This window comes from Chrysochloris asiatica, unplaced genomic scaffold, assembly GCF_000296735.1.
Source record: "Chrysochloris asiatica unplaced genomic scaffold, ChrAsi1.0 scaffold00007, whole genome shotgun sequence".
Classification (NCBI taxonomy): domain Eukaryota; kingdom Metazoa; phylum Chordata; class Mammalia; order Afrosoricida; family Chrysochloridae; genus Chrysochloris; species Chrysochloris asiatica.
The window spans coordinates 4,141,210-4,155,273 of record NW_006408525.1 but is presented as its reverse complement, the minus strand read 5'-3'; the positions used below and the strand labels follow the sequence as shown (position 1 = coordinate 4,155,273).

Here is a 14,064-nt window from a genome sequence, read left to right as displayed (position 1 = left end):
GAGCTTTAAATATGTCCAAAAATTACCTGACAATCTTCCCTTTAAAAGAAGGAGCCCTGATAGCATAGTGGATTACAAGCTGGGCTGCTAACCGTAAGGTCAGCAGTTCAAATCTACCAGTTGCTCCATGGGAGAAAAATGAGGGTTTCTGCTCCTGTAAAGATGTACAGCCTTAGAAACCCTACTCAGGGTTACTATGAGTTGGAACCGGCTCCACAACACACCACCATCACCACCACCACCACCCTTTAAAAGGTGGAACCCAATTCTCTCCCCTTGAATGTAGGCTGGACTTTGCAACTTGATTCTAAGGAACAGAATGTAGCAGAAGTGATGGTGTGGGGTTTCTGAGGTTAGGCACAAAATACATTGCTGTTTCCTCCCTGCTCTCGCTTGGACAGCTCATTCTAGGGGAAGCCAGCTGCCATACCGTGAGCATACTTAAGCAGCGTATAGAGAGGTCCACAGGGTGAACAGGGAAGTTTCCTACCAACACGTCTCCTACCATCTGAATGAGCCATCCTGTGGAGAGGTGAAAAACTGAGGTCTCCCATCAACAGCCACATGAGTGAACCATCCTATGGAGCGGTCACATGGAGAGGCACTGAGGCCTCCTGCCAACAGCCAGCAACAATACGCCAGCCAGGTGGGTGAGCCACCTGACAGCAGATCTTCCAGCCCCAATCAAACCTTCAGATAACTACAGCCCCAACTGAGAACTTAACTGTGACCTCCTGACAGACCCACGTCTATATTACCCAGTTAAGTCACTCCCAAACGTCTGTCCCACTGTGAGATAATACAGTATTATTGTTGTTTTCAGATGCCAAATCCTGGGGTAATTTGTTACACATCCATAGAAAATTCATACTGAGCCCAGCCCCAGGCCTCCAGGGAACTCACGTGATGTACTCCTCACAGATCTTGCGGAAATGATCGCGCTCCGGGTCACAGCGCAAGTCATCATAGAGTTTGTTGATGAGGATAGAGGCAAGCATATGTGTGTTGTCTGTCAAGGGCAGGCAGGATGGCAGATCTGGGACTTGTCCCACCACCTTCAAAATCTTCCTCAGGCCTGCAGGATATACAGCAAGTATAAGATTCCTGCTGGGCTTTGTCTTCATAAACACACATTTTCATGCAGGAATGTCTAATCAGCAGCACATGGTTCATCCGTAGTGAAGAGGGCTGAATGAGGCAAAGAGACCCAGGTTCTACACCTGACCCTGTCTCTACCTGAGCATGTACCCTTGCACAATCCACCTTCTATTTTCACATTTCAAAATCAAGACTAATTACTCTCAACTAGCTTTGTATAATGTATGTTGTTGTTAAACACTGCTGAGTCAGTTCTGACTCATAGCCACCCTGCATAGGGTTTCCAAGGAGCAGCTGGTGGGTTTGAACTGCCAACCATTTGGTTCACAGTACAGTGCTGACTCCACAGTGCCATATCAGGAGTCCATGTATAATATACATTTGATGTCAATTTCTCCCTTCCACTGTTGTTGTTGGAGTCCTGGTGTGGTGCTGTGGGTTAATGCGCCAGACTGCAAAGCTGTTTGAACTGCAAGGTCAGCAGTTTCAAGCTCACCAGCTGCTCCTTGGAAACCCTATACAGGGTTGTTATGGGTCAGAACCGACTCGATGGCACTTCACAACAATTGTTGTTGTTAAGGAGCTCTGGTAGCGTAGTGGTTACGAGTCAGGCTGCTAACCTCACGGACAGCAGTTCGAAACTACCAGCCGTTCTGCAGGAGAAAGATGAGGCTTTCTGCTCCCATAAAGATTTATAGCCTCAGATACCCTATACAGGGTCCTATGAGTCGGAACGAACTCCATGGCACACCACCACCACTGTTGTTGTTAAACGCTGTTGATTCTGATGTTAAAGAGCAGTTAGTGGGCTTGAACTGCTGAACTGTTGGGTGCAGTGCTTATCCTTCAGTGCTTATCCTTCAGCCAGGAGTCCAGGCCTGCGACATTTTGGCAACTGTGAAGCATCAGGAACATCTCCCTCAAACTTGGTGACTGAATGCTGTCTGGTTTCTGCTCCCATTTGTGAGGTAACTCTACCCAGAAGTTTTTGGAAATGTTTGGAAACTTTCTGGGTATGTTCAGGTTCTGAATTCAGAGCCTTGATCTACAACATCCCACTAGTGGCTCCTACGGTGTTAATAACTTTTCCTGTCTTTTTAGCTTAGAAGTCTCCTCCCAAAGAAGAACTACAGCTCTTCCACTTTCTTCTGGGTGCCACATGCCCTGGTGCACACTTACAAAGCTGAAGTGAACCCCAAATCTTCCCACCTGCTCACCATTATCCACCACATAGATGGTGCGTGAGTTGTCGTGAATGGCAAGGTCCTTCCTGGGGACGTTCTTATTGAGCAGATTCAAGGCCTGATCCCGACCCTGGCCAGACACCTTCTTACTGACCAGCATGTCCAGCAGGTGGCTGGAGATCAGCTTCAGGTCCTTCTTGGTATCTGAGTTAAGGAAAACAGAGCAGGGACCCTCAGACAGAGGTTGCTAAGAGGAGTGTGGAAATATCAAATCCACTGCTTCTTAGATACTTGAATGAGGACACAGTGTTCCCCACTCGACCCAACCTCTTAAAAGGGAGGGAAATCCATAGACAGCACCCCAAAGGGCCCTCCAGCCACTCCCTGAACACTGACTTGTACAGCAGGGCATTTCTCCCTTAAACAACTCAGGTTCTTAGAAAGTTCTTCACTTTCCAGGCAATGATTGGCAGGAATCCAAGACACTTTATGCAGCTTCTAATAAACTGACTTAATAAAATGTTTTCTAGAAAGGAAATTCACCCTCCTTACAGGCATTTACTCCCCAAAGATTCAGGCAAGCGGGGACCTGATTCAACCTCTTTGCCTATAGCAGCACCAGGACCCCCTACTCAATGGCGGATCTTAATAGGCAAGCACTTTTTCCTGCTTCGGCTCAATCAGATCTCCCTGAGATGTTGAGTTTTTTACTCTCATTCTAGGCTAGAACCCAAAGACAGGCAGGCAGAAAAGTAAAGGATCTTAAACCATGTAGGTAAATGGCAGGTGAAAAGATGGAACTATATAACGTAGCCACCACTTGTTTGTCAGTTTGTCGTACTGTGGTGGCTTGCATGCCCCTGTGATGCTGGAAGGCATGCCTCTGATATTTGAAATACCAGCAGGGTCACCCATGGGGGACAGGTTTCACAGAGCTTCCAGTCTAAGAAGGAGAAGAAACAGCTGCAAACATCCATTCATAATCAGAACATGGAATGCACAAACTTTGAATCTAGAAAAATTAATTGAAAGTTGTCACAAATGAAATGGAATACATAAATAATTACTAGGATATTTCAGTATCCCTAGTCATTAGTCCTGGTAGCGTAGTGGTTACGAATCAGGCTGCTAACTTCAGGGTCAGCAGTTCGAAACTACCAGCTGTTCCACGGGAGAAAGATGAGGCTTTCTGCTCCCAAAAAGATTTATAGCCTCGGAAAATCTGTACAGGGTTGCTATGAGTCAGAACCGACTCCATTGCACATAACCACCACCACCTCCACTTCAGGGAATGCCCAGTCTGAGGTTATGACTGGCTCTCCTTTTTCCCTACCTCCCTGAACCCAAACTGAAGACTGTCTCCTACCCAAAACCAGGGCCTCCTCCTTCCCTCGATGCTCTTGCTTGTCGTCCCCGCACAGCGAGTCAATGATGGCCTGGAGCAGATTGCAAACAGCCAGAGACATCTCCTCGTTCTCCACAGCCATGAGACCACAGATTCGGTCTATCCGGACTGCGTGGAGAATCGCTGTGGCCTAGACCCCAACAAGATCCACAGTCAGAGGCCCTGCCCCTCCCTTCAGGCTGCCATGCAAACTAGGAGATGGATGTTAACTACCCCCACCCCACCCCACCCCACCCCACCCCATGCAGTAGGGAAATCATCCCAGGCAACCAATGCCTCTCATGGAGCCCAGGGGCAGCAAAGACCCTTGGCACAAGCCATGCCCCTTTGCAGACGTGTAGAGCTGCAATAGCTGCAATACTGAATAGTGTTATTGCAATATACAACATGGGGGTATTGCAACATGGGGGTTCCAATCTGAGATGTGCAATATGTGTAAAATACACACAGAATTTTGGAGACTTAGTATAACAAGATGGTCCTTTGGAAGCACAAATTGTTTGCACTGGACTACTAACGTAAAGGTAGGTTCAAACCCACCCATCCAAAGTACCATGGAAGAAAAGGCCTGACCTTCTGCTTCAACCAGGAAAACCCATGGAGCAGTTCTGTTCTGTAACCCACAGAGTTGCCATGAGTCAGAATTAACTCAACAGCAACAAACAACAATATTAGTATGACGAAAAAAGTCTGTAAAATATCCCTGTAGTACTTTTTATATTGATTATATGTTGAAACTATATATTTTTTATGTTGTTGTTGTTAGGTGCCATCGAGTCCGTTCCAACTCCTAGCGATCTCATGCACTGCCAGATCCTGCGCCATCCTCATAATCGTCATTAAGATTGAGCCCACACTGGGTAAAATAAGATAAATTATTAAAATTCGTCTCACCTGTTTCTTTTTATGTGGTGCTGTAGGATAAGCACTAGACTACAAGGTCAGTTTGAACCACAAGGTCAGTGGTTCAAACTCACCAGTCACTCCTCGGAAACCCTATACAGGGTCACTATGAGTGGGAACCGACTCCACAGCCCTTAACAACAATGACAATTAGAAAATTGGAACCCTGGTGGTGCTGTAGGATAAGCACAGGACTGTTAACCACAAAGTCAGCAGTTCAAACTCACCAGGCATTCCACGAGAGAAACATGAGACATTCTACTCGTATAAAGATTTACAGGCTCAGAAACCCTGTACAGGGTCGCTATGAGTTGGAATCGATATGATGGCAGTGGGTTCGGAGTTATAAGAAAATTTAAAACTACATATATGCTCATATTAGATCTCTATTGGACAGCAGCGCTGGCTCCTCCCTCTCAATCTTGGGTATCCCTGTATTCCCTTCACCACCAAGAACTCAAGAGCAGACAGAGAGGGGCATCTTCATCCTAACCACTCTCACTGCCCTTGTCATTGGTTGGTGGCTACATACCGTAGTGTCGGTTCTGACTCATAACGACCCTTTATAGGGTTTCCAAGGCTATAAATCTTCACGGGAGCAGAAAACCTCCTCTTTCTCCTGTGGAAAGGCTGGTAGTTTCAAAACTGCTGACCTGGAGGTTAGCAGCCCAACTCGTAATCACTACGCTACCAGAAACCCTTTCCCTTGTCATAGTCTGCCTTTAATCTTCCTCCTAAACCAATTTCAATAATCTCATCTTTGCTTAGCTCGACTCATTTCCAGTTCAAAGAAGAACAAGGGGCACATACTCTCTGTTGAATCCAAAGTCATGCAACCAAGGTTGAGGGGGATAATTTCGACTTTGCATCAGAGCCTGCATGTGCCGGGCACAGCCCTGACTACAAGTTATCCTCCAAATCCTTGGAGGGACAGCCCCCCACACCAGGTCCGCACCCTAGATCGGTGGCCAGTGCACATGCCCGACAGGGTCCGCACTGCCGCCAGCACCAGTTCAGGCCTTTTAGTGTCCAGGAGCTGTAGCAGCAAGGCCACTCCGTTGTTTTGGAAGATCCTCTCAGCACCAGCATCCTCACGGCCTAGGACAATGAGGTTGTTGGCGGCCTGAAGAATGGAGGAGACAATGAAGTTCTTAAGGGAGGTATGGTTACTAAGACCTGGGCTCTGGGCCAAGGACAAGTGCTGTTCCAAGAGTGAGGTCTTCAAAACATCTTCATATCTTTTTGAATTTATAATCCTGAAAATATAACCCAAGAATATAATTCAAAAGAAGAAACAAAGTAACTTCCATAAAGACTAACTTGCAGTCATTAAAGTCATAAACAGAAAAACTATAAAGCAACTGGGGGAAATGTTAGTAAGAAGAATCAGAATTGGATGTTCTCTCTGATTGCATTTATGTTCACATAAAACTGTATTTGTGCTTATGAAATAAGGATTAAAAGAGAGAGAAATGAAGAATTTTCACATGGAGAATTATTTCCTTTAAATTTTTTTCCTTTTGGAGTTCCTTTAAGATGGTTTTGTCTTTGTTGGTTTGTTTACCTATTCAGGGTAACCTGGAGTTTTGTAGGGGTTCACAGACAAGTGGAGGGTGATGGGCAGAAAGAGAACAAGATGGGTTTGAGTTCTGGCTCTGCAACATATTAGCTATGTGAGTTTGGGTAAGTCAGACCACCTCTCTGGGCCCCAGAGTTCTCATCATTAAAATTAGGCAATTGAACTAGAAGGTTCCTAAATCCCTCCCCATGGTAAAGTCTCCCACGTGAGGATACATGTACCTTATGGATCTAGAACAGGAGGCAGCAAGCAGGACCTGAGAATGGAGGGCTGGGGAAAGACCTTGTGTGGCAGGAAGAGAGGGGGAAGGTGGGAAAACAGATGGGCAAGATGGGCTGGAAGCATCATCACTCTCCATCAGCCAAGGCTTTATACTTTTCAAAGCACTTTTAACAACTCATTAAGTCCTCACCAGCTTTTGGTGTAGAAGATATTTGCATATTACATGGATTTATTGACTATAAAACCAATAAAATTTCCTCCAGGCATTGCCTGTCAAGTTCTTATGAATGTAAAATATTTAAATGTTTAATATTTTTCCATCTAAAGGACTAGAAGGGAACATAAAAAAGGAAACAAATTTGGGTAAGAGGATGATGTTATGAGTAAATATTTTAATATTTCAAAATGACTTTTTGTGATATTTTTTAATGGAGTGAAACATTATTTTAGTGTGTCATTGTTTCTCTGGGTTGGAACTAGTGTGAGGCAGCTGAGAGCAAGTCACCTTGAGGGCAATATTCAAGGAGCTGCCAAAAACACAGTTATTAACACTTAAGGCAAAACCTTTTAAAAATAAAAAATTAATGCAGAAAATCCATAATGAACAAAGAATCAGAAATTAAATAAAGGAACTGACGCTACACGTAGATGACTTAACTCACTTGACCCATCCTAATGATGGCTCTTATATAGTTTACTGCTGCTTTCTAATCTGCTTACTTTTAGCCAATTTTCTTATTCTTCTAGTACACTTCTCCCGCTGCACCCCCTACCGTGCGGTGACGTTTCAGTCCAGAAACTAAGGGTGGGGTCTCCAAGCTGATTATTTGGCGGGCTCAGAGAGCGCACTCTACTGTCACTGCCCAGTACTCACCTTCTCCCGCTTGTCAGTATCGCTGTTCTCGTCCAGGAGAATCTCAAACATCGTTTGTACCCTCGAGTCTGTGGAGAACTGCACACGGAGCTGAGGAGAAAGGAGGAGATGAGGAGACAGGCGGATGTCTGTGTTATTTCGTTAAGTTCATCACAATAAATATAGTCTCTACTTCTGTTCAGTTATTCATTTAACAAACTTTTACTGAATAACTACTGCGTGCCAGCAACCACTGTTCTAGAGACTGGGGGATAGAATAGTGAACAAAACCACATCCTTGCCCACAAAGCTTACAGTCTAGTTAAACGATCATCACAACAGTATTGGAAGGGAAGAAGGAGATCAGTTTTAGAGTCCAGTAAACAATTGTTGTTAGCTGCCATGGAGTTGACCCTGATTGCACAACTAAACAAATATGATTTTCATTGGCTGATTTTCAGAAGTATGTTGCCAGGCCTTTCTTCCTAGTCTATCTTAGTCTGAATACTCCACAGAAATCAGTTTGGCATCATAGCAACACACAATCCTCCAGTGACAGACAGATGATAAATGCACACAAGGTGCATTAGCCAGGAATCAAACCCGGGTCTTCTGCATGGAAAGGGAGAATTCTACCACTGAACCACCAATGTAGCAAATTGCTGTTGTTGGTTTTTTGTTAAGTGCTGTGGAGTCAGTTCTGACTCCTAGCAAACCCTGTATAGGGTTTCCAAAGGGCAGCTGGTGGGTTTGACCCACCAACCATGTGGTTAACAATCTAGTGCTTACCCTGCAGCACTATACCAGGACTCCATGTAGTAAGCTATTAGTCATTAAATATTTAACTTTGGACTAAAATTAAAATGTCTCCAGATCAGAAACCTGAAGTAGCTTCTAAGCATCTGTTCAAGCAAATTAAAACCTTTTCTTTGTGGCCCTCAACTACCCTTCAGGTCTGGAAAGGAATGCACTCTTGTGGTCCAATTTCCAGCCAATCAGTAGCTACATACATAGGGGAGACAACATTAGTAAAGTATGCTCACCATGGAGTGGTAAGTCATTCAAACTCAGGAGGGTAACCTTTTCCTAAGGACAAAGTTGAAAAGGAGTAGGAAAGTAGATGGAATGCAAACAGGAAGCACAGGGAGGAAGCGGGATCACTGTTGTTTGGAGAGGATTGAAATCCTTGAGATGTGTAGGATTTGTTGACTGTAAAGCTGATGATCTTGTCTGTAAACCTTCACTCCACTCACAATAGAAAGTTTAAAAAGATCAAACAAACATCTTATCTTTGGATTTCTAATCCTTCCCACTGCCCACCCCAGCTCCAATGTTCTGAATTGCTCATGAAATACCTTGCCTGATCCCATCTCACCAGTTCCTTCTGCACTGCCTGCTACATCCTACCAGTCCTCACGCTCTACTGGTCTACCCTGGGATTCATTTTCTTCCAGTTTCTCATTCTACCACCCCTTCTCTGATGGCTCCTTTATTAGTGTCCCTAGCCCTGAGTCTGGACTCTATATTGTGTGTTGTGGTCCCACCACGAGGCTACCCCACCACGTGGGAGGAACTGAGTCTTGGAGCAAAGACTTGAAAGATCCTCCTGCGCTTACAGAGAGGAACCCAACACCTTCAGGGGACAAGTTCAGAAAATTGTGGCAGGACCACCCCACCCCACTTTCCTAGAAAAGAGTTCACATCCCTCCTGGCTCCTGGCTCTCATATTGTTGTTGTTGTTGTTGTTAAATACTGTGGAGTTGGTTCCGACTCATAGTGATCCTGGACAGGGTTTCCAAGGCTGTAAATCTTTACGGGAGCAGAACACCTCATCTTTCTCCCGCAGAACCGCTGGTAGTTTCAAACTGCTAACCCTGAGGTTGGCAGCCCGATTTGTAACCACTACGCTACCAGAGCTCCTTGACTCTCATATAGCCTCCATCAATACTCCCCAAATCCCAGATACCCAGGTATCTCATCCCTTTGTCCTCATAAAAAGAGAGGGTGATTGTGGTGTTGATATACTAACTTAAGCTTTAAAAAAAAAAAAAAAGAAAAAACCTCCATTTAAAAGACCTGAGTCTAGTCCTAGCTGGCTTATATAAAAGACCTTGTATGAGCCACTGCCCCTTCTGATGATCCAGAGGGAAGCCTGACTGTGTGTCACCTGCCTTCTCCATCTGACTGTGTGGAGTTGGGCCAGCCCTGCTCTCATGTCCCATTCCTCAACCCTGTTGTCCTTGCTAGGGATGGGTTGTTGTTGCTGTTAAGTGTTGTCGAGTCAATTCCGATCCATATCGACCCTGTACAGGTTTTCTGAGGAGCAGCTGGTGAGCTTGAACCGCTGACCTTGCAGTTCAAACATCTTTGCAGTCTGACACATTAACCCACAGCGCCACACCAGGACTCCAGGGATGGGTGTTGTTGTTGTTGTTATGTGCCCTGGAGTCGGTTCTGACTCATAGTGACCCTGTACAGGGTTTCTAAGGCTGTAAATCTTTACGGGAGTAGAAAGCCTCATCTTTCTCCTGCAGAACAGTTTCAAACTGCTGACCTTGAGGTTTGCAGCCCGATTTGTAACCACTACGCTACCAGAGCTCCTTCTAGGGATGGGTAGGGATGAGTAAATTTTGTGGGAAGGGGTGGGTTCACCTTCTCCTGGATGCTGGTGCTGAGCCTCCTTAGTGTCTCCTGGAAGTTCTGGTTCCTTGGCTCTAGGGTAGCACAGCGCTGCACGTCCTTGAAGGCCTGGTCCAGCTTCCCCAGGTGTTCCAGAGCCTGGCATCGCCGATACAGGGCCTTGATATCCGAGGAGTTGATGTCGATGGCTAGTGAGAAGAGAGGACAGGACAGGGCTCCAGACCACCCACCCCCACTCCCACTGCCCCCAACTCCAACAGCATGCTTTTGCTTGACTTCTGTGTCTTCCTTGGAGATCATCCACCCTCCCAACTGGGCTATTTATCCCACTCCCATTGTTAGGAAGGCAGTACAAATGATCGAGACTCAAGGTTGGAAAAAAGTGTAAGGGTTATCTTGTCCAACCCCGATGCTTGAGTCCTACTACATGATCCCGGCCCATGCTCATCCAGTTGATGCTTGCATGCCTCCAGCGATGGGGTGCTCCCTACTTCTCAAGGTAGTCAGTTGGCTCCATGAGAAAGCCCTTCCCTCTTTCTACCTGAAATATATATCCCTATGACTTTGTTCTTGTGTCCTAAACCCAGTCCTAGAAGCCCCAAGATGAAATCCAATCCTGCTTCCTGGTGAAAGTCTTTTAGGTAATTGAAGGCAGCTGTCTGTCCCACCTAGGAGTTCTCTTCTCTGGGCTAAATATTGCCACTTACCCCAACTGCTCACGTGACAAGTTTCCAATCCCTTTCAGGCTGGTTCCCTCCCTCCTATACTTATTCCATACCACCTGTCTCTCCTAAAAAATACTAACCCAAATCAAATGCAAAACAGACCCATGCAGAAGACAGCCTCCTTCATTCTGTATGTTATTTTACTTAAAAAGGCAGCCCATGAAGTCTTCCTATTTTCATCATGGGCTTAGGTGTAGATTTGAGGCATTCTGCCACCCACTGCCATCTACTCAATTCTGATTTTTAAGGGCCCTCTAAGACACACCAAGGAGCTCTGGTAGCGTAGTGGTTAGGAATCGGGCTGCTAACCTCAAGGTCAACAGTTCGATACTACCAGCTGTTCCCCGGGAGAAAGATGAGGCTTTCTGCAAATCTGTAAAGATTTGCAGCCTCGGAAACCCTGTGCAGGGTCACTATTAAGAGTCAGAACTGACTCCACGGTACTTACCAACAGGACACACTAGAATTGCCTCATAGGGTGTCTGAGGCTATACATTTTTATAGAAGCAGACTGCCTCATTGTTCTCTCACTGGGTGGCTGGTGGGCTTGAACCGCCAATATTTCAGTTAGCAACACAGTGTTTAATTTACTGTGCCTCCAGGGCTCCTTTTGCTAGCACTGACTTATGTTTTTCTCCCCAGTGTCTGTGGGAGAAAGACAAGGCCTAAGGCCGCTTGCTGGCTATAGCATCTTAGCCCTAGGCCCCAAAGCAAGAACTAGACTGATTTGCCTCTTTACAGGGAGCCCCAGGAACTCACCCAACAAAGTTGTTGTTTTGTTAAGTGCTGTAGAGTCGGATTCCGACTCTATAGGGTTTCCAAGGAGCAGCTGGTGATCTTGAACCGCCCACCTTGCAGTTCAAAGGGCTTTGCATTCTGGTGCATTAACCCACAGTGCCTCACAAAGTAGGGTGTGCCTATTATTATAACCAAAGCAGTTCCAGAAGCATTCCTTCAGAAAGAGAACTGTCCCAACACTGTAAACATGTAACTTAATTAGGTCTGTCCTTTGCTTAAACGATGAGCCACCTAAAGCTCTCTCTATATCGTCAGCCTGACATTTATATAATCAGTCACTCCAGTGAATGTCAGGGACACAGAGCCAGGGAGCCAGTGGGGAAACTGTGGCAGGGGGTGGGAGGGTGAGGGCAAGAGCATGGGTAGCTCACCTCTTGAAGCGTCTGAAGCCGCCTGAACGTAACTCTCCTGAGAAATGGGGAAAGAGTCTCAGTAAATGTGGGCCCAATGACATAGCCAGTGTCCCCCAGAGAGGGGCGGGTGGCGTGGTGGAGGAGCAAAAGCATGGAAAAGTGGATCTGGCAGACCTGGGTTTGAATCCTACCTCTGTTTCTCACTACCTGGGAGATCTGGGGCAAGTGAATTAAGCTCTCAGCCTTCCTTGAGTTTCTCATTGGCAATATGGGGATGAGAAGAGCAGCTACCTCCCAGGGCTGCTAAGATGCCATGAGAGAACATGAAAGCATCCGGCTGGGTGGTGTGTGGCCCAGAGACCTTTGTTTCCACCACACTCGTTCTGATCCGGAGGATTTTCTCTCTATATTGCACTCTACAAAGGGGTGGGTCAGGGTTGTCCCTTCAAGAACAGAATGGGAGGCGCCTCCTGCAGCCCCATGAGTCCAGTTAAGAAGGCTGGAATAACAGACCCCAGCCCAGGCCCAAACCGTTTTCAGGCCACAGGCCGCCCGGTTCCGGTACAGCGTGGCCAGCAGGGCCTTGTCCTTGGTCAGCTTCAGAGCCTGGCTGTAGCTCTTCGCCGCGGCCTTGTAGTCCTGTAGCTGGAAATGTCCATTGCCTTCCTCCTTCAGCTGCACTGCCTCTACCTCCGCCATCTGTCAGAGAGTAGAGGCTCAGTCCCACCCGTCCCTCACTCTAGACAGAGGCTGAGCTCCTGGCCTCAGGGCCCAAACTCCAGGATCCCCTTCTCCAGGAGGCCTGGAGGTGAAGATTCAGCAGGAATGAACCGGCTCCATGGACTCCTAATTCCATTGCCCCAGAAGGACAAAACCAATGCTCAGAGCAAACGACCAAATGGAAAGGGAGCTCAGCGTCCCTACTTCTCTGTCCCTCCCAGCCAGGGTACTTAAGTCCCCACTTTAAAGGCCTAATCTCTCCTTGCAGTTTTTTTCCCAGTCCCCATTTCCCTCCCCAGAAACACCTCTGGGCCCAGCTCACTGTCTCAGGGAGGACCCAGCTCTTGATCTGTGCTCCTGTGAGGTGGCCTTCCAGTCCACCAGTCTGGGTCACTCCTCCCAGCACCCCCTAGGAGACTTTATCACCCTTGCCAGTGGTTCCAGACCATATTTGGTCACAGGGGGCAGGTGGCCCTGGAGTGTGTCACTGATACTCAGGGCCCTCCCCCTTCCCAGACAGACTCGTGGAGGGACTGACTATCCCCTGCCTGAGCACTCTGCTTAGTGGCAGTCCCGCGGGGTCAGACACTCACAATCTAAAGAGAGAGAGAAAGATCCAGAAGGAATAGAAACCTCCTTAGCTGGCCCCTCTCCTTAGGCACTTTCTCCACCTCCATCCTAGATAAACAGCCTGCTCTTTCTCCCTCCCCTAATCACTGCTATTTTGGGAGCAGGGTGACAGCTGAGGGGCTGGCAGACCTGTGCACAGAGCAGCTGCCCAAGTCCCAGAACAACTGTTGACTTCCAGAGGAACTTTTCAGCAGGGTGGAGGGGAGGGACAATAAAGCTCCTTCCACTTGTCTGAAAATCCACCCGCTGCTGTCGGGGCTAATTCAGAGCAATTTTGTAGGACAGAGCAGAGCTGCACAGCAGTGTTTCCAAGGCTGTAATCTTTATGGAAGCAGATGGACATCTTTCCCCTGCAGAATGGCTACTGGGTTTACACTGCCAGCCTTAACCACTGCACCACCAGGGCTACTTCCCATTTATCTGTTGTTGTTGTTGTTAAGCGCTGTCGAGTCGGTTCCGAACCATAGTGACCCTGAACAGGGTTTCCAAGGCTATAAATCTTTACTGGAGCAGAACGCCTCATCTTTCTCCCATGGAGCAGCTGGTAGTTTCGAACTGCTGATCTTGCGGTTCACAGCCCTATTCATCTACAACTCCTCAATTCCTTCTGCTTTCATTTGCTGAAAACATCTTTGCTTTTGAGAAAGACCAAAAGGATTCAGTTTAGTGTAAATGGATTGTCCATTTGTTTCTATCTCATGGCCCCTACTCATCTCTATCTGTATCCAGTGGATAGGATAGTTACCTGAGTGGCCAGCCTGCCTTTCCCATGACTGGCAGCTCCCTGAGGATGAACTCTGCATACCCTCCATCAGACAGAAATCTTCTCCCAAGGCAAGAGCTGGGTCAGACAGGGAGTTTCCTGAGACCAAGGATTGTATTCCCCCCATTCAACTGAGTATTCTTCTGGGACAAATTGAGTCTGTTTTAATTTTCTTTGGCTTCGGCCTGAAC

General features: G+C 46.9%; 1 protein-coding gene across 3 annotated transcripts in view; it reads right to left on the bottom strand.

The window, feature by feature from the left end:
• The window catches only part of UNC45B (unc-45 homolog B (C. elegans)), a 32,676-nt gene extending 20,217 nt beyond the window's left edge, over window positions 1-12,459 (bottom strand). For all 3 annotated transcript variants that reach the window (XM_006832326.1, XM_006832327.1, XM_006832328.1), the window contains exons 1-8: window positions 12,292-12,459; window positions 11,779-11,815; window positions 9,897-10,072; window positions 7,266-7,355; window positions 5,546-5,713; window positions 3,649-3,817; window positions 2,316-2,486; window positions 904-1,075 (exon numbers count right to left, since the gene is read on the bottom strand). In XM_006832326.1, the coding sequence (XP_006832389.1) occupies window positions 904-1,075; window positions 2,316-2,486; window positions 3,649-3,817; window positions 5,546-5,713; window positions 7,266-7,355; window positions 9,897-10,072; window positions 11,779-11,815; window positions 12,292-12,459 (1,151 nt within the window). The remainder of the gene's footprint in view (window positions 1-903; window positions 1,076-2,315; window positions 2,487-3,648; window positions 3,818-5,545; window positions 5,714-7,265; window positions 7,356-9,896; window positions 10,073-11,778; window positions 11,816-12,291) is intronic.
• Between the last annotated feature and the right edge of the window lie 1,605 nt (window positions 12,460-14,064).